The sequence below is a fragment of the Gymnogyps californianus genome, chromosome 8, assembly GCF_018139145.2.
Source record: "Gymnogyps californianus isolate 813 chromosome 8, ASM1813914v2, whole genome shotgun sequence".
NCBI lineage: Eukaryota > Metazoa > Chordata > Aves > Accipitriformes > Cathartidae > Gymnogyps > Gymnogyps californianus.
This window is the reverse complement of record NC_059478.1, coordinates 35,692,727-35,713,330: the sequence shown is the minus strand read 5'-3', so window position 1 is coordinate 35,713,330 and position 20,604 is coordinate 35,692,727. Positions and strand designations below refer to the sequence as shown.

The window sequence follows — 20,604 nt, the reverse complement described above, 5'->3', positions numbered from 1 at the left end:
GGCAGCGCTGTCCCAGCCCACGGACCGGCGGAACGGCCGGCGGGCAGGCCAGGCAGTGAGTCAGCGTGGTTCGGGCCCTGAGAGCAGCCGTTCCTGCCAGAAAAGAAGCGGCTGCTTGGCAGCCCGGTAATCCGTGGCCTTGGCTGCAGGAGAAACGCGAAACGGCGGGAAGCCGTTCGCCCCGTAGGGCAGCCGGCAAGGGGCGGGCGCCGTACCGGGCGGGAGGTGACAGAGGGTCCGGTGACCCCACCGAGCGATCCCCAGGGAACGGCTTGCTCCTGTCTCGGCGCCTGAGGCCGTCAGCCTGACGTAGGCTCGTGGGCACAGCGAGGTCACACAACCTACACGGAGATCTGTACAGCTGGAGAACTTTCCCTAATGCTTACACCGCCTTCTCTTGCATTTCAGGCTGAATTTGAAATAATTTTTGTACCATTTGCAGGTAAATTTAGAGCAAAACTGGAAGAAATGCACTTGATTATTCTCAAGTCCGTTTTTCAGCCTCAGCACGTAGTGGAAACCTGAAATTTAGGATGGAGGAATTTCATCCTGTGGTGACAAATCTGCTTGCTGTAGGCCGGTGGAAAATGTGTACATAAATCCCATGGGCAGAGCTTTGCTTTGAACCCACCATACTGCAGGGACACCAAGTCACAAAGTCTCAGGTGGCCAGCGAATCTCAGGCCGTATCATAAAGGGTCCATTTTATAATAATTTGAATTATGAAATTCAGGATAGTCAAGCTGAGACAGAGGGGAAAATGGAATTATTTCCTTGTCATACAAAATTTCTTCCTCTGCCTCCAGTTTCACATTACAGTTATCTGTGTAGCCCACAATAGTCTTTCGTGGCTGTTTCTGGAGGAGGTTGTCCTGTCCGTAAGTATACAGATCTTTGGTGCCATTGCTCCTTTCACGGACACAGATCCTCACCCTAATATCCCCACAACTGGCCGCTGAAGCACTTCACTGAGTAAGTACAAAAAGGAACTCTGCAGGTGCTAGTCCCATGGATTAGTCTGAGCAACCCGAGTAAAGAGCTTGTGGTTTTTTTCTGTTTAATAAGGAGATACAAAAATTTCTGAAGTGCTTTCGGACAGCACCAGCTGAAAAGAGAATTAATACTTCCACTTGAACGGAAGCCATTGAGGCTACGATGTCTTAAAATTTCTCACCTGCTTTTTTTCTGTTAAGTTTATGTCCTTAAATGTTTTTTGTCACTTTGAAAAATGTATTGCTCTCTAGCATCTCTCAAGCCAGTCATTCTGAATGCCCGGGAGAAGCAGAAGTTAATTTCTCCAGAGCTGGCAAATTCCATTCACTGTCCTCCAGGACCTCATTTATTTTGTTTTGCCTTGTGGAAGTAAGGAAAAAGGCAACCGGAGAGCATTTCTCTATACTCGGGTGCTTTCAATATTCTGTTAGGTACTCTTCCTAAGTTTAAATGTTACTGTTAGACTTACAGCTAGAATAAATGCAGGTGCACACTTACATTATATCATTTTCATTTACTGCCTACCTTTGGGTTTTGTACAAATTTAGTCTTTTATTCCTCTCTCTTTTTTGACCTGTTCATTTATATACTAAAAAAGTCGGCATCGTTCCTGGAGGAAGACATCCATGAGAAATTACTCCTCCATTATTTATTTCCTACTTGAGGAATTCCGTAAGTGAAGTTTCCATAGACTCACGGCCCAGAAACTGTAGAAAATGCAGTTCCACGTTGCCACAATATCTGATCCTGCTACTTTTATCTGAATTGCCTAGTGCTTGGAAGAGAGCAGTTTAAGTAATTTAAGAAGATGGAGAATATAAACAAGACAAAGTTCTGTTGTTCGATGTTAAAAAAAACCCCAAACATTCTCAAGAATTTGTAGGTGTATAATTATTACGCAGTACCGTCCTAGCATGGGAGGACATCTGGATTTACTACAAACGCCACTTTTCACAGAGCAGTTCCCATTAGTAATGCATTCATTATATTTCTGGATTGAATAAGGGACTCCATAATAAGCTGGTAAACAGTGACTTCATGCCTCTGTCTCCTCTTAGCTGGCCTCCAGTAATTAAAAATGCAACGTGAAGCTTCCAACGTCAGCTAAAACCTGAGCTAGTACATCTCCTCCACAAGACTAGCTATGCACCGCCCATGTTTCCAGCACGGCACCGGGGCAAACAGCCTCTTGTGCAGCACTGGAGAATGGACAACAGACATCAGAACTGCTAACAGTGTCAACCTCTCACATTCTGTTTGTAAATGGGTTTTAATTTTCTCTGAAAACGAGCCAGAAAAATCTTGTCGGAAAGACCAATGGAGTATAGAGCAAAGATGACTTTTGCTGCCCCCCCTCCCCGAATTATTTAAAATTCCGTACTAGAATTGTAAATAGCTGTGCGGGAAGCAGCTGCGCTGTCACTCTAAAGACCGCAGGCACAGAAATTGTATTTCATAGTTCCCATCTCTGCCTAGAATTCTTCTTAGCCACTAAGTATGAGAGGAGATGATGCAAACTGGGTAAAGAAAGAGGTCACCCAGAAAGGTAGTTCTTTTATCACAGCAGATCTAATCTTCCTGACAACTTGTAGGTTGTTTTCCCTGGAAGCATTAGTAAAAAATCCAGTTTACCTGGAATTTGACACATCATCATTTTTTAAATGATTCATTCCACTATTGTAAGTAGACACTTGCAGAACGAGTGCTAAAGAAGGAGCTCCTGCAGGGAAATCTGGAAGCTCTGAACCTAACGCAGTTACTTTATGAGACAATGCATTTACAAGGACTGACGTAGGACAGGACGACGGTCTCGTCTTTCCCTTTTCCTGCATGTGCTTTTGAGCAAGACAACTTGTACGGGTCCCATCATGCTCCGGATAACTTCTTGTTTCACAGTCATGTATCACGCTGGGTCTTTTCCTTCTATTTCCCTTTCCCTTGGTGAACAAAGTAGCCACACAAACGAGGGAAATGGATGAATAGTGAAGGGACTGGGCAACGTTTTGTTCCGAACAGCATTAGCAGCCTATTTCTTTTCCTTGGCTCACAAGGGGATTCGCAGGAGTGCCGGAGGAGACGCACAAGTGCTGATTTGAGATTGCGTTGAGAAATCCCTTGACTTTTCGTGACCCGGGAAGTAACCCAGAGCTTCCCTTCTCTTAGCAAACGAGGGGAATTGGCTCACCTCATTTATTTCATTGTTGTGCGGTTTGTTTACACCTCTGGCACGCAGCAACGTACAGAACATACGCTGTCATCTATACAGTTGCGTAACTAAACCTCAAACCAAGACGCTCCTGGATCCACCTTGCCACTTTACAAACGAATCCAAGGGGAATCCGTAGGAGTCACCACAGCAGATTTTTGCAACGGACTGAGAATCTGGGCCCTCCCCTCATGACATGCAGCACCAGAGATGCTTCTCTCCCTCGGCAAGCTGAGATAAGCCTGGGTAGCCAGGAGCACTTCCCAACAGCCAGAGCCTGTGCCGTAGCAGCAGTAATGGTCCAAAGATCTGGGATGGAAGGTCTGTCGGAAGGCACAGCCCTCTGTGAAACGCAGTCACCTCAGGGGAAGAATGGCGAGCTGCCTGCCCCCCACGCTATTCCCTCTCCCTGTACCCGTGAGGCGACGGCAGGCCCTTACTGCCAGTGTAAGCAGCGGCTCTTTCCCTAGAAATGCCAGATGCATTCTTAGCGCAGACACATTACCGTGTGCCTAAACCCCTGCGAAGGATACACCCGAGCCCTAACCGAAAGAACCAGCGCAGCCGTCCGGCCAGCGGCTGACCCGCGGTACTCCGAGCGCTGGCTCGGCCTTCCCCTCAGCGGCGGCCGCCAGGGGCTGCCCGCGGGCTCCCCGCCCTGCCCGAGGGCCCGCTTGTGTCAGCGCCGGGCCCTCACGGCGCCCGCCGAGCCGAGCGAGGGGTGGTACCGGCCCAGGCCGCCTCAGCCCCCGGGGCAGCCCGCCGCCTCGCTTCGCGCCGCCGCCTCGCTTCGCCCCGCCGCCGCCGCCGCCTCCCGCCCTTCCGCGCAGTCTCGCGGTGCCGGGGGAAGTCTCGCCCCGCGCCGCGCCTCTCGCGGGAGCAGTCGGCCAAGATGTCGGCGGCGCCGGGCCGTTGAGCGGGCCCCCGCGGGCGGGCGGGCGTGCAGCTGACTGACTGACTGACTGACTGCTGCTCGGCGGTGCTGCGGGTGCTTCTGGCGGGGGATGCCGACGGGACGGGACTCGCCGCCGCGGCTCTGAGCGCATCGACCCTCCGGCTGCGGCGAGCCTTTCCGGCGGGGCCCCGCCGCCCCGCGGGGCCGCCGCTGGCGATGACCGGAGAGAAGCTGCGCTCGCTGCGCAGGGACCACAAACCCAGCAAGGAGGACGGGGACCTGCTGGCGCCCGGCGAGGAGGAGGCGGCCGCCGCGCCCGGAGGCATCTTCACCGGGGGGCGCGGGAGCAGCGGCAAGGGCGGCCGGGCCGGGGGCCACCGCATCTTCAGCAACCACCACCACCGGCTGCCGCTGAAGGGGGGGCCGGCGGCCGGCGGGACGGGCCCGCCCGCCGAGCCCGACAAGTGCCCGGCGCACTTCCCCGTGCACGAGTGCGTCTTCAAGGGGGACGTGAGGCGGCTCTCGGCCCTCATCCGCACCCAAGGCATCGGCCAGAAGGACAGTCACGGTGAGCGGCCGGGGCGGCGGGGCGGCGGGGCGGGGGGGGGGGAGCGGAGCGGCGCTGCCCGCGGGGCGGGCCTGGTGCCCGGCGTACGGGAGGTGGCGGCCGCTTCGCCCGCCGCGCTGTGGGGAGCTCCCTCGGGCTCCGCGGGAGCCCGCAGCCGCTTTCTCTCTCTCCTGCTCGGCGTGAGACCTCGTCTCTGCGTTCCGAATTGCCGCCGGTGTTTGTCCCCTGGGGCTCGGGCAGCGGGCGGGGGTGGCGGTGGCGGCGGAGTCTGCGGCCGCGCACTGGGAAAAGTCTTGGGCTTTTCGTAATATGAGTGAGTGACTGTGGTAACAGTGTAGTGCTGGGAGAGCTTCCTCTTACCGGGTGTTGCTTCGTGTCCAAAAACCTACTTCATTTAAAAAAAAAAAAAAAAAAAACCAACCATTTTTTTAAAAGTGTCTGAACTGTCACCTGTTTGCTTTCGGAGATGATGAGCGCACTCGGGAGTGGTTCTTTTGGCTGTTGGTGGAACTATCTTTGATTTTTTTTCCTCAGGCTAAAAAAGCAAAACAAAACTTTTTTTTTTTTTTTTTAAATCCTTTAGTTCTGGTATTTGAAAGAGCCAAAATCTTGTTCTCTGCTGCTCTGCAAGCTTACTTTGGACATAGAAGTGGCAGTAGCAGAGGCAGAAGTATGATCCTTGTGCTACTCTGTAATGCATAAATATTTAAAATCTTGCTAGGACATTTTAAAATGTTTAATTTGGGGAATATTTTACATTGTTAAAAAAATAAATCAGCCTGTCAAGTCAGCTTAAGTTTCATGGTTAGTTTTCATCTCTATGTTTCCTACCTATTTCAAGAGTAACATGATAGGTTTCTGCTGGAGAATGCTAAGTTATACCGTATGTGGTATCTGGAGAAGTTGTGATTAAAGGGTAGTTACGTTCTTTTTCTGATTAAGAGATCAATGTTCCCTTTGTTTTACTTAATTGCATTATGTAAAATGAAAAGGAACATTAAGGTAGAGCAATCTTTGGGATTGGTACAATGGGAAGAATAATGTAATTGGAAATTAAAAGCCATGTCCATGATAACATTAGGCACTCTGAAACACCAGCTAATGTATGCGGAGTAATATACAGCTCAGTTTTCTCAATCAAGACGGGGAGGAGTATTTCTTACAACTGTCATAATATTTTTCTAAGTACGTTGTTATAAATATAGCTACAGATATATTTATCCTGTCTTCTTCATTCCAAACGTTGCAGCAAATACTGGTAGAATGAAAGCAACAGACTCGGGAAGAAATTTTCTCACTCGATGTGTTCCTTCTGACTTCTGCCCTACACCTCCTCCGATTCCTCATCAAATAACTCATCATCATAACCTTAATATCTGTACTTTGAAGGCACTTCCCAATCCATCTTTGCTGCACTGTCATCTTCAATGTGTATCACAAACATTGATACCATCCTTTTTTTTAAAACATACATATACGCACGCGCACATGTATATATATAAAAATTTCAGATGAACGTCTTTCTGCTTTCTGAATGCTGTTTACAGCAGGAACGCTTTGGGGATTTCTGTCTCATTATCTTCCTCCAAGTTTTTGCTTTAAGTGTTCCTTTGCTATTAAGTTTTCAAAAAAACCCCAACAACAAAACCCTTGATGTCTTGACATACCAAAGGCCTGACTAATATTTCCTTGTTATTGTTTTCTTTCTGCCTGAATGCATCTGTCACTTGTTTACATATTTGAATTGTGAGTTATTGGGGGTAGATAACTTCAGTTTACAATTAGAAATAAGCCGGAGGAATCCTGGTACGTGATAAGGAAGTGATAGAGGGGAGAAAGAACTTCTAGTGACAGTTATTGTTTATAATTCAGTCCCATTTTTAGTGCGTGGTTAAGTGCAGAAAAGCCAAGTCCTGTAGAATGTTAAACCCTTGGTGTTCTGATAAAACAAATGCTGGCTGTGTCTGTAAATTGAGTGCAGCCTGCCTCACTCTCTAAATTAACCTCAAAAAACATTGCCCATCGGAAGGCCAGTATCATTATTCCAAAAACGATGGGTTTCTTGGGAGAAGCTTGTATGTAGACCTATTAGATTACTTTTATTTTTACTATAATACGCATTTAAGAGCTTAAACATATATTCGGAATAAAAATATGTTATATTCTGGAATACATAAATCTTGCTGAATTACTCTTGGAAAACAGACTCAGCTTCCTTGTAGGTGTGCCAGATGCCTAACAGAAGATTAAAAGCTACACATGCACCTGCATGGGGACAAGTACTGTATTTTGCGTGCGTTTTTGTGCAAACAGTTTTTGTTTGCATGCCCTGCAAGTGCACATGCAGGATTTCAGGCACTGTTGTATCACTGTTTTCTTGGAATAAGGCCCTGTAGGCTATATGACTTGGGGAGGGAAGCATATATGCTCATTTCCCAAAGCTACAGATATTGATGAAGTTGTCTTTAGATGAAAAGGAAACATGAGATTTGTTTATATGGTGAATCAAGCTGTTGCCAAAAGAGAATGAATTTGATTGCAACTGTTCAAGTATGTGCCTGTTCATGTTCTAGTCAGTGTCTAGAAATGATCATAGCAAACATGTTATCATTATGATTAAATTGGATGGAAGTCATCAAAACTAGACGTCAGCCACTTATTTACAGTGCCCTTTTTATTACAGCTCTCTTACATAGGTAGACGACATAGTTGTACATTTGCACCCTTCTCTCTCTCTCTGTCCAGCAGCTGTCTCGTGTAAAGCTACTCATTTTCAGGGAATCTAACGCTCACTGCTGTGGCTTGTGCTGCGGTTCATTGAAAGCCTCAAGCTGTTAAAACCATCCGTCCAACTGAGAGAAGTGAAACTGCCCTCTCCCACCCCCTTGCCTGTCCTGGCAGAAATGTTTAGTTGCACTGTGCGCTGGCTAGGAAAAATTGATTAAAGTTCGCTGGTTTTTTTTCATCAGACTAATTTTACCTGGAATTATTCTGTATGCTCTGGATAGTAAACATTCTAGAGGAGCCGCAGCTGTTCTTGCTGTGATGAAGCAACTAAACATGATTTGTGTTTTAGGATCGGTGGAACTTGAGGTTGCAGTGCGATAGAATTGCAGTGGAGCGGTTCCCTTTGAGTCCTGTAAATACTGGTACTAATTAATTTGTCAGTCTGGGACTTTTATCATCCAAATGCTAGCAAGAGCACGATCGTGTGGCTCTGTTTCAGCAGCTGCTGGGATTGGGTTTACATTTTCAGATCCCATCTCTGCCAAAGGAGTAGAAGTTAACTTGTCCTGTTGTGCCTGCCAGCCGGCCAGGTTTCTGAGATGAAACGTATGGAAAGTCTTTGGCTGCTGCCCACTTCAGACCCTGATAAGTAGTGCTGCTGCTACTCAGTATTGATGGTTGGCAGTTGATGCTAGAAGGGAGACTGTGGCAGCACTGGTCTCATCTTTTCCACGGCATTTGTCTTCCCTCAGTTTTCCTGGGCACAGCGAAAGCTTGCGTCTGCTTAAGACTATGATTAGACAAAGTAGGAGTCTTTCTCCTTGAACAGCTCTTCCCTTTCTCCTGCTGGGGGGAAGAACCTGAAGATTGCATGGAGGCATTCTATGAGCTGAGTGATTCCTCACCATAATTTCTTCATTTTGTGACATACAACCTTACACAGTTTGGATGGCTTATTTTGCTAAGTCAGAGTTAAATTTGCTATTGATAAAACCCATTTTGTTTGGCCCAAAGAGCATCAAGACCTCCCCAGATTTATCAGATCTTAAGACGGATGATTAGTGATAGAACTGTGCAAAATGCCATTCCAGGTTTGATTTTTGGATGTGCCAAAGCTAGCGTTGTGTCTCAGCTCTTGCTGAGACTCTTTTCCCTTGGGGAGGAGGTCAGGGAGGTATTTTTGTAAAGTAGCAGTGGAATTTTGATGGAATAAAAACGTACGTGAGATTATTGTGGTGCTTACAGGGTTTGGCATGCTGTGCACGTTGTTAGACCGCTCCATCCGCAGTCCTGCCACCGTGCTCCAGCTGGCTCTCCAGAGTAGCTGCGCGCTGTTGCCTCCATGCTCACTGAGCTTGGCTGGTCCGGGTTAAGAGTTGTCTGGAGAGGAGTTTATCATGGGCAGTGAGAAAAAGGCCTGACTGGCCAGGTAGTCCAGAACAGTAGGCACTACAGTGTTTCTTTCTAAGTTTCATAATGTCCCTTTTCTATGTGTTTGCCTTGCCTCTCCTTCTTAGCCCCTTCCCTGGCTTACCTGTTAGTGTGGCTCCTCTCCCTTTGGTACAGCAGCTAACCTCTTATTTTATCTCGCCGATGTTTGTTACACCTTAGACTCCTCCTTGCCAGGGACTTACAGGCTAAAGACCAGCAAGCAGGATGTTACCTCTTTTCAGCTTCCTCATAAATAGCTTTTTATTTTTTTTCTTCTGGAATTGACAGATTCTAGTTTCTGTGCTGTATTGGTTATTGTATTGTCTGTTTTTCTACATGCTCCTCTTCCTCTCCCCCTTGTCTGCTGTATCCAAGTTTCCTATCTAATTTTTGAATTGCATACTTTTTGGTGTGAAGACGATCGTTGAGTCAAAGAAAAATCTATGCTGGAAGAGCTGTCTGGAAGTGAGCTAGTCCAACCTCCTGCTCAAAGCAGAGCTAACACTGGAGTTAGATCAGGTTGCTCAGAACCTTGTCCAGAGGAGTTTTGAAATGGTGTGTGTTATCGCACGACTGCACTTTCTGCTTATCGGCTAAATGAAATCCAACAAAGTTCTCAGGAAAGCTGTCAGGGGCCTGGTTAGCTTTCGTTTTGTTGTTTCTTGCCATTATACCAAGCTGTCATAGATACTGGAGCTGTCTGGCTCTGTTTTATTCACTGTTTGAAAGGTGGGGTGTTTTTTTAAATTTTAAGGTTTATTAATGTAAGAGAAAACTTAGCGTAGAGCTGTTTTTATATATATAGCCAGTTGAAGTGCTTGATAAGGTGAGGAAAATGTTTACCCCTGGCTTGCATAATTTGAATTTTCTGAGTACATGGTTTGGCTCATTCTCAAGTTTGTTCCTCAATAATGTTGTTATTTCAGTCACTTAACAAAGAACGGCTGCATCCAGTATTCTAAAATATGTTTTGGCTCACAGATGTTACAAAATCTATTAACAGAAAATTTGAGGTTAGCTTAGTTAGAGTGTGCATAATGAACTAGGATGTAGCTGTCTGTGATGTTGTTAGTGACCCACAAGAATAATTTGTACTACATGTTGAATAGCTCATTCAAAACCGCTTAGAAGCTCTGCCTTTGACTGCTTGCCTATCTTGATCAGAGATTTCATGATACTATAGTGTGCTGGCAATTACTTTGTATAGCAACCTCTCAATGTTTTGGATTGCATCTTTTAGATGTACAGTACCTCATCCTTTGCAAGTAGCAAGTACTTATTGCTAATATGATACTGTAAAATAACCCTAAAATCAAGTGCATTTGTTATAATTGCAAAAGAAATTTGTTTTCCAGCAATTTTTCTGTTAACTCCACTAAGAAAATGTTTAAACATCTGAACAGAGTAATACAGTTAAATGGAAGAATTTTGCGTCCTTAAGCTACATAAATAAATGCGTCAGAATTCTGGTAGCAGCATTAATCCAGAAAAACAACTCTCTGTACCTTACAGTGCATATTTAAGAACAGAAGTACAAAATGTGTCATATGCATAGCCAGGAAAATAGGGTCGTGTTTGTAGTATCTGCTAATAATCTCGGAAGCTTTCTTTGGAAACAAGGCATTAAAATAACCAAAAGGCTTTTTTGTACTGAAGTTACTGTTAGTTCGCAATCTGTCCAATATTATATTAGTAAAAATTTTGTACTAAATCTTTGAAAAATTAATAAAATAAACTCTTAAAATTTTAATCCGTATCATATCTTTGAGTAGCTTTTAACCTAGATATGTCATTCTTTGTAAAATATCAGACTTTTCAGACCATGATAAGCGTAGAGGTTTGGGTTATCTCTTTCTTGAAGATACAATTGGACCTCTTTGGCTGGAGTAAGTTTCAAGATGTGCTCTCTTGGCCCATGAAATGTGTTTCAGATGTATTTATTTTAACAAGTATAATCCAAATGTTTGCTTGGAAAAACATAACTGCTCTGGTGTATTTTAGCGTGTTCCTTGGTTAGGTCATGTAACTGAAGTTTCTTAACACATAATGTTTCAGTTGTATGTGCAAATGCCTGAAGGAATTAATTGCAATGGATTCTGTTACCTTGAATCTAACATCTTTTTATTTCTATTATTTATTTTAGGAAACACTCCTTTGCATCTTGCTGTGATGTTAGGACATAAAGGTAGGTAAAACCATCAATTTTGTTAGCTCTTAAATTATCCTGAAGACTTAGGGGCAAGAAGAAAACAAGATCTTCCAATTTTCCTGAACGCGATCTTGTGTTTCAAGCTGTTCAAAGTTGAGGTTTTCTGAAAAAAGACGCCACGTGGATTTAGAAGAGAAAACTTGGAGGAGAAATCAGAGCTGCTGTTTAGGCCAAAATCAGGGAGCTAGGTAGTGAATGGGGTAGGGTGGAAAGGAGTTGCAGCAGTTGGACTCTTTATGAGCCTAGAACAAGAACAGTGGGTGGACCCAGCTCCTCTCTTTTTGCAGAGTTAGAAGGAAATTGGGAAATATGGAATATCATAGAAGATTGAGAAACAACTCTAAGCAGCGGAGGCAAGCATATGCATGCCTGCTTCTGCTTTGGCGTCCAAGCAGCTGAAGCGGAGGGATATGCTGAGAATGTGTAGGCAGGGGACTTGATCCAGGCAGATCTCTATTTTAACGTGCAATTAATTCATGGTACAGAAGGGTTATTAATTTCTGTTTGTGTTATGATACCCTTTCTCTTTGTCAGCACTTTTCTGGTTATTAGTGTCACTGTGTTTGTTGCTGATCTGCTCACTAGAGGTGTTGAACAACCCCGTTTAGCTTTTTCCCGGTGAAGTGTATCAGAATAACATCCTCTAGAATAAAATGACTCTGTGAGTGGAAATGTAACCGCTCACCTGCTTTTTGCATACTCTTTCACTCACTCGATTTGAATTTCTGACTCGCTGCCTAGCTGTTTCTTCATGTGTCAGGACTGCCCTATGCGAGGCACAGGACAGCCTGCCGGACTGTGCTGCCTGTTGATTCACGATGGCTCTCATCCTTCCAGATACCCTTTGAGGATTTCTTTACAGCCGAATTTCAAGGCACAGGATTTAAATTTCTACTTCAAATAGAAAGTATAGAAGTAGACATGTTTCAAGACTGGGAAGAAACCCGGAGTGTGATTGTTCGGTCTCTGTGACAGTAAAATTCTTTTTCACTACTGAAACAAGAATGGCTTGGTTTCATTCAGCCGTGCGAGTCCTGTGCCTGGTACGTGGTAATGCTCCATGAGAGAGCTGTTGTTAACCGAAACACCTGGCAGATTTGGAGAGGGGAAAGCAGGAAATGCAATAAGTTGTCTTAGGACATTTTGGTAATACCTATGAAGTGATCGAAGATAATTGAGGGTTAGAGCGGGAAGTAGTTTTGAAGGAAGAAGGGAGAGAGGTGGCTTATGCAAAAGAAGAAGCAGTAGAGCTTGCTGGAATCTGCCAATATTGGTCTAGCCTGTGATACTTTTTAAATAAAAAAAAAAGGGGGGGAAGAAAAGAAAAAGAAGATATGCCAAAACTTTTTGAGACAGCAGTGAGGCAAATATGTTTTACAAGTGCCTGCCTGCTAGAAGTCAGAGATAGGAGATTTTTTCAACTTGCAAAAAATGGCGCTTTGTCAGAACTGCTGTTTTCCAGTGAGGGTCCTGGACTAGAGGCTTAGAACAACAGAATGAAACAGAGGCAGAAGCCTTTCTTTAATTTCTCAGCCTTAAATAAGGCATTTTTCTTTGTAAGATAGATTTTACTTTTGTAACTACTTCCTCTGTGTTTTCAATCAATGATGATCGGCTATATATATGACTTCTGTCATGCCTTATTGCAGTGTTTGTTTCAAGCTTTAGTTTGTCACGGTCATCAGTTAATATTTACAAGTTTTGCACTGTTGGGTGTAGAAGGGGTTGTGTGTTTTTGGTTAAAAGGCGATTAGCTGTCATGAAGGGACACTTTCCATATAGCTACAACAGTATCATACTACATGAATAAATACAAACAATTTTGATCAAAGATGCTTCTTCTAATAAAACTGATAGAAAAGAGTTTACCAACTTTAATTCGGTACAGTTGAATATTTATTCTAAGTCTCTCTTAAAAGCTAGTTATTTTATGTTTCAGCTGTAGGATAAAAAGGAATCTATTCAGTGCTGACAGATTCCTTGAATATGAGTTATCCTGGTGTACAGTATGGCGAGGAGAGGCATTTCTTCCCTCTACTCCTTTTCTCATTGGCTGCATGTTTTAGATTTTAGTTTGCGGTTCACCTCTTGGCTTCTTTCCGTATAGTCAGTCATCCTGTGTGTAAGTCCTTTAGGATGGTTGTGGTGAGCCTTTGTCTAGCCTGCCTAGAGCAGGGCTGTTTGTGGATGACGTCCAGCACAATGCCTGGTTTTACTGTTTTGACTTTGAATCCTGCGTAGTCGTTGATCCACCAAGAACCCCAGGTCCTTTCCTACCTTGTTATTCTGTCTCATTGATATTGAAGGTCAGTTTTCTGCCTTTCTGGGGTGATGCCTGTATACTGTTCAGCTATATATAGCAGCATTATAACCAGTCTTCTCTGAAGTGCAGGATGACATCCTGTTTGTTTAACTGAAAATGTAACCTGGCTGGTAAATGCAAGCTTATTTGCCTGCTCACTGTACAGTGTTGTTATCGTGTTAGGCACTGTATTTAAGCAACTGTAAAAATCCCTCTCTGTGTTTGCTGGCAAAGTAGTCAGAGCTTTTGTTTATTTACCACAAAAGATAGTATATTCACCAGTGAAGTATCTCTTCCTTTCCAAACACTGTGCTTACCAGTGACTCATGTTTGTTGCATCTGGAATGACTAGTACGGTTTCCTGTAACACCTATAGTAGGAGAACAATCCAGGAAGTTCCTCTATCCGTCATGCCTGCCCATCCTATTCGTAATGAGACATTTCTTCAGCCTACAGCTCTGGCTTGGTACTGCTCTGTCATTTGCAGATGGGTCAGGTTGATTTTAATGAGATGTGGTGAGGAAACTTTCTGTAGTTAGAAACTGAAGAACCGTTTCAAATGAGGACAGCTTATTCAAAACATGGAAATACTGAAAGCTTTCTTCTTTCCTTAATTTTAAGGTCTGTTCATCATTCCACCATCACCTTTTACCCGTAGACAGAGAAGGGAATGCAAGTTGAGCTGTGGCTCCACTAGGAACTTGCGTGGCTTTGATGAGATGTTAATGTTGCTTCATCGGCACAGCGTGTGCACGCTGAGTGTCAGGGATAGCACTGATGCACGCTGTTACTGATGCTGTTGATGAAAAATGTAGCGCATTGCAAGTGTACCTCTCTTATTGATGGAGCACCAGACCATGGGTTTTGTGCTCCGTTGTCAGTGCTCCAGATATCCACGCTGTTAGTTTGTTACTTGTTGTACAGCCGGTTATGCACATATTCTGAGGCTTTCCTAGGTCAGAGCGAGCTCGTTTGCCCGCTTTAGATGCCATGTTACCACAAGATGTTACAGCACGTAGGGATGTGTTAGTGCCACAGCTTCCTCTCTGCCTCCCATACACGCGATGTTCTCAAGGGTTGCCTAAACTCCATGTCTCCATGCACGTTTCTAGCAAATCAGTTCACCATTGACCTTTGGGCGAAGGGGGTTGAGATAGAGAGGGGGAAGACCGTGCATGACTTCCGTGTGTGGAAGACCATGAAGTGTGTCTTGGTACCTGGTTTTGTGCATTAAGTACAGAGAGTTGATGTAATGTTTTAAAAATATTTGTTATATAGTTGTGTGTGTATGCGCACATACAGAAATATAGCTTTATAAAAAGTGAAATATAAGAAGCAGAAGGGACATTTCTTCAGTGGCTATGTATTTGGTGGTTGATCATCAGTTATGTTTTTTAGTCCTAATATTTAACAGGGAAGTGCTATAAGTACTTACATAAATGTTTTTTGTTTGTTTAAAGTTTGAGTCAGAATCCAGATATGTGTTTTGATAAACTGTTTAATATATTGAATATCTACTACTTTTGCTTTATTATTGTTTCCTTTATTATGAATGATGTTGCTACATCCTTGATGTTTACTGTAAATAATTATTACTCTTTTATTACAGAATGTGCCCACTTGCTTTTAGCCCATAATGCTCCAGTAAAGGTGAAAAATGCTCAGGGATGGAGCCCTCTTGCAGAAGCCATCAGCTATGGAGACAGACAAATGAGTAAGAACCTCAGCTTCCCAGTTAATCAGAAATTGAGGCCTCATTCAGAACAGGAAAACAAGTTTTCAAGCTAGGGTTTTTTATAATACTCCTATTTTAGTTCTCTGAAGAGTTTATCTTAACCAGCTGAACTTTTTTATATCTAAATATGATACAAGCAGCTCTACACATGTCCATTTCCTTGATAAGAAAGCAATTGCATTAGGATACATAATGCTAAGTAGAGTTAAGATTTTGCTTAAAGTAATTGTAAAAGCTATAAACTAGCATTCTGTATTTAAAATTGGAGTTACAAGGTCAGAATGGATTTTAGTTGTATGGGATCATCTAATTGGGACTGCTCCATGTGGTCGTATGTATAGTTGATGTATCAATTGGCAATGGGATATTGCTTTTATGTTGCGTCTCAGCAGGCCAGTAGGCAAATACAGTGATTACTTATTCACTTCAGGTATGAAGTAGTAAAGGGAAAATTATTCTACTGCTACTCACTAGTGGTTGTTAATAGTATTTGGTATTACCATGTCCCATAGCAGGAAACTCACTATATATTAGATATATATTAATGTATTATTAATATATCAGTGCACTAGTTTGTAATATACTAACGACATTCTGCATGTCAGCTCCTCACTACTAAAGAATTTTCTCAGTGGGAGTAAATGTTATGCAACCTATAGGCTTGTGTTCAATAATACACGTGTACCCACATGTTTACTAATATGCATGTAATATGCATATCTCTTTACATGATTGCATGCTTTATATTATAAACAATTATTGAGGCTTTTCTTCCTGTTGTGATCAGAGTAGGCTATGTATAATTACTATAACTTGAAGTGAATTTCTCTGAAGTCTGATGAAATGTTACATTTACATTGTTTTTTCTTTTTTTTTAAGATGTCAAATAATGACACTAACCTGTCATTAACAAAAAAATAGAATGGATTTACCTTATAGTTAATTTCTGTTTAGTTACAGCACTCCTAAGGAAGCTTAAACAGCAGTCCAGGGAAAGTGTTGAAGAAAAGCGACCTCGATTATTAAAAGCCCTGAAAGAGGTAAGTTCAAGGCAGTTGTGTTGACAAAAACAGATCATGATGGGAAGCAGTGGTTTATGTTCTTAGTATGGATGCTCTGGCAAACTGTAAAAATGTTTTTTTTTTTTTACTTGCTTTTACAAATCTCTCTTGCTCTTAATAGCAATCTTGGCTTACAGTGTCCATTTTAAGGGGTCACAGAATTATGTGTATTTTTTAGATAATGCTTCCTTCTCAACTTCTAGAAATTCAAATAGAAAGGTTTATGTAAGACAGACTGTCGTGGTTTAACCCCAGCCGGCAACTCAGCACCATGCAGCCACTTCCCACTCCCCCCTCCCAGTGGGGTGGGGAGGAGAGAAAAAAAAGGTGAAACTCGTGGGTTGAGATAAGAACAGTTTAATAACTAAAGTAAAATAAAATACACTACTAACTAAGAATAATAATATAATAATAATAATTGTAAAGAAAAGGACTATAACAAAAAAAAAAAAAGAAGTAGCACCCAAGAAAAGAGAAGTGATGCACAATGCAGTTGCTCACCACCCACTGACCGATGCCCCAGCAGTGATCCGCCCCTCCCGGCCAACTCCCCCCCGTTTATATACTGGGCATGACGTTCCATGGTATGGAATACCCCTTTGGCTAGTTGGGGTCAGCTGTCCTGGCCGTGCTCCCTCCCAGCTTCTTGTACCCCTGCTTGCTGGCAGAGCATGGGAAACTGAAAAATCCTTAAGATAAGCGCTACTTAGCAACAACTAAAACATCAGCATGTTATCAACAGTATTCTCACACTCAATCCAAACCATAGCACTGTACCAGCTACTAAGAAGAAAATTAACTCTATCCCAGCTGAAACGAGGACACAGACCTACTAGTCTTCTTTGCAATCTAAAAGTTAAAGATTGTATTTTTAATCTGTATTTATTTCATTAGATTTTTAAGGCTTTCTTAAATCTTTTGTTTTGGTGAATAATTTACTGGTTTTGTTTAGTCACCAGTCAAGAATGACACTTTCTTGTCTTGCTTAGTAATGAAAGAGACTTTTGGTTTAATTCTCCATCTACATGCAGCAGCCAGTTCTTGAGCACAGTGAAACATTCCTCAGTTTAGGGAAACCAAGAAGAAAAGCTCAGTTTCCTCTGTTTCAAACTGCTGCTAGTGTGCTAAATCTGTGGTTATAAAATGCAGGTGTTTATTTCACTTTAGGTGGGGTAAGCTTCTCCTGCCTAGTCAAGTGGTAAAATATGAATGGGTTTGTAGAAAACCAACTATTTATCTTAAGTTAATTAAACCATATATCTGAAAAATTGAGCTAAACTGCGTCAGTGATACACTCTATGTATACGCTCTACCAATATTCCTACGTTTTTTATTGATCTGAGAAAAAAAAACCAACCTGCTGTCTGTCTAGAAGTGTAGAGCTTTCAGGTTTTGTGTGAGAGCAAACAGAAAGCAGACGCAGCCTTACTAAAACAGCTCTGCTGTTCCTTATTCCTGCTGGTGCAAGACCTGGCCTAGAGTTGGGTATTTTTCTTCTTGCGTGGAGTGGAAGTATGTGGCTACCTCAGTGTATTGCCAACATTTGCTAATTTTAATCGAGTCACCCCTTACTTTGCTTTTGCTTTGCATACAGTTTAAATGAGTTGGCTGGCATGTGTTTATGGAGGTAGATGAATTTTTATATAATGACTTAAGCAGATTTCCAGAAGGCAAATTGAAATTTGTGTATGTGAATACTCCTAGCTGAAACTTGACTCATTAATTTAAGCCAGAACATATAATTCCATAGGGTTGGATGTGATCAATCAAAGCAAGCAAAGAGCTCCATAGATCTTTTTTTAGACATATATTTACAATAAATCTTTTACAATCCACAGCTTAATAGCTGTATAAATTATGATTTAAAAGAATTCATTAAAAATGAGTAGTTCAAATTAGTTACGTCATTTTATCGTTATTGATTCTACTCTAGTTAAAGCTTTAGAAATGTTTAAGTTCAGTATAAATTCAAATACTAACATTAGAGAAAAAGTTTTCTTTGGCAAAACACAACTTGTGCCTGTCTTTCAGCAAATTTTACAGTTGGCATTTAGACTAAAAAGCTTGTTAATATATTCTTTTCATCTCAGCTAGGTGACTTCTATCTAGAGCTTCACTGGGATTTTCAAAGTTGGGGTAAGCAATTGCATATTCCTTTCATAGGGAGATAATATAATCAGTCTTCAGCATGCTTGTTCTCTCAAGCTTAAATTCTCTTCTGGTTTGCATGTTGGAAAGTTCACAATCCAGTTCTCAAGATCTAAGTTATAAAGAAAGGACAGACAACTTGTGTGCTGAATTATTTTTGCGTATTCATTTTTGGAGCTGAATTCTATTCTGTAATCCAGTGACACAATATGGGGGGGAACAAGCTGTTGTTTACTTTAAGAAATCGATTATTAGAGTAAAATACTAAAACATTTCTATCTGGTTGATTGGTGTCACTACAGAGCAGTGGTTTGAACAATTTAGTTGAGTAACTGGACTTGGGGCATTTAATTTCCTGAATTTCAGCTTGTACTCTGAATGGTGACTGTCAGTTAAGTGCAACTATGTGGTAGGTTCCTCAAACCTAGCTTCACCTTAATGCTTCTTTTATGTGGCTGTATAACGTTAAGTGTTTTCTCAATTTCCACCTCCCCTTATCTGTAGAAGAAACATCTAAATAAATTAGCAAAAACGTATTAACAACGATCAGCATGTCTGAATAATGTCAAAATATCAGAAGTGATACCTTCTGTTACTGGTTGAAATTTAAGTTAGTAATTTTATATACTTTCATATAGGCATAGTCCAAGTGTTTGCTGCACTATATGCCTCTTCCAATATTCAGAGGAGGAACGAGCAGCCAGGCTGTCATCAACTGTTGAACAGATATGGAACAAACACCTCATTTTTCTAGGTGACCTACCATGTGCTGCGCATTTAAAGAGTGGACTCTTTCATGGAAGAGTCAGCATAAAAAAGAGAGTAGAGCTAGGCATGGAGTAAGCTAAGACATTGCTTAGTGATGAGACTGCAGCCTGGCTTGCAGAGTATGATGGTGGCAGTCAGACATTGCACAGAAAAAGTGATGCCAGAGGTAAAGCCAACTTCCAGGGGTCCTCTTCGCCAGGGGTCTCACTCTGCCTCTGTTTACGTTATTTAGTTTTTTCTGTATATTCTCATTCTTGAAGGGAAAAAGATGCTCTGGGCAGTGCCTCTCTCCTAATTATTGGTCCTCTAGCTAATTACATTTTACAGGTGGTCTTAATTCTTTGTAGTTCATTTTGAAGAAAGCATTGAAATGCCATTGTGTTGAATTGGTTTTATTGCTATAAAGTAAAAGGTCCTTTTTAGAATAAGGACAGCTGCAGTCTCTCATACCCATCTTGTAATACTATACTGGCTTTCAGTTCCACTGGTGGTTTAATGTTTGCTTGATGTTTTAAGCTTAGTGCCTTGGATTTTTTTTTCTGCTTGTGCGTGTTCTGCTTTAATTGTAGTTAGGCTTTCAGTTGGTATAATGTATAAGTAAACTATCAAATCATAGAATTAAAATTTCAAACAGCTGGAAGACAAGTTACTAGAATTTGTAAGTGATTTAGCTGTGGCTGAGGACACTTTAAATTATGTCCTGATGCTGAAAGTAGTCTGTACAATTACAAGTCAGTTTTGCAGTTATTGAATAGAAATAACCCTGGTATTAGTCAGTTGTATTTGTATTGAGATTATGATGGAAAATGGGTAGGCTGTGTTTGTGTTAAAATACATCGAGATTCAAACTGACGTATAGTTTTAATAGAAATACTTTGCAGAGAAACCTTAATGTCCTAATTGCATTCTCTCTCCCTACCTTTAGTGCCTTTACTTTCCCGAATTCTGCCTTCTGATGCATGTAAAATACACAAACAAGGTATAAATATCAGGTAAGTACTGATTTTACAGTGTGTGTTATCTAAGTCATAAATATCTGCATGTTAGTGAAAATGCTGGATTCCAGTGTGGTCTGAAAGAAATCACTGAGGAGTCTGCAAATGTTTGTGACACAGCATTGTGTTTGTACATTGGTGTTTAGAGGCAAGAAGTGGTTTGAACTTCAGGCTGTCTTTTTTTCTCTATTGATCTGAATTTAACTTCAGTTCCTGAGTCACTTAAAATATAAAGTCACTTTTATATAAAATATAAAAGCAGTTAAGCTGTATAAGGCTTTGTCTGCCAGACATGACAATGATTAATTGAAAAATAGGAATTTGATATTTTTAACACAATTTCAAATAAAGGAGCTTTCAGTATTTTGTGGAGAAATGTTGCTGCTCTAGCCTATGTAGTAAAAAAAAGTGGTATAGTTTCTCTTTTTAAAATGCTCAATGTGACAGATTCACGAACTCAATAGAGTGCTTCCAGGAGTCTTCCCAAGCTCAGCTCTTTAACTGGTTTAGTTTGGGGTTTTGGATTTAAATGTCGTCTTCTGTCTTTTTCTTTAGGTTCCAAAGTT

At 42.1% G+C, this 20,604-nt stretch overlaps 1 protein-coding gene across 1 annotated transcript in view; it reads left to right on the top strand.

The window, feature by feature from the left end:
- Positions 1 to 4,292: 4,292 nt before the first annotated feature.
- ANKRD13C (ankyrin repeat domain 13C) overlaps positions 4,293 to 20,604 on the top strand; it is a 28,640-nt gene continuing 12,328 nt past the window's right edge. The window contains exons 1-6 of the mRNA XM_050900848.1: positions 4,293 to 4,662; positions 10,964 to 11,005; positions 14,941 to 15,045; positions 16,021 to 16,106; positions 18,218 to 18,263; positions 19,969 to 20,035. Coding sequence (XP_050756805.1) covers positions 4,311 to 4,662; positions 10,964 to 11,005; positions 14,941 to 15,045; positions 16,021 to 16,106; positions 18,218 to 18,263; positions 19,969 to 20,035 — 698 coding nt within the window. The 5' untranslated portion in view covers positions 4,293 to 4,310. The remainder of the gene's footprint in view (positions 4,663 to 10,963; positions 11,006 to 14,940; positions 15,046 to 16,020; positions 16,107 to 18,217; positions 18,264 to 19,968; positions 20,036 to 20,604) is intronic.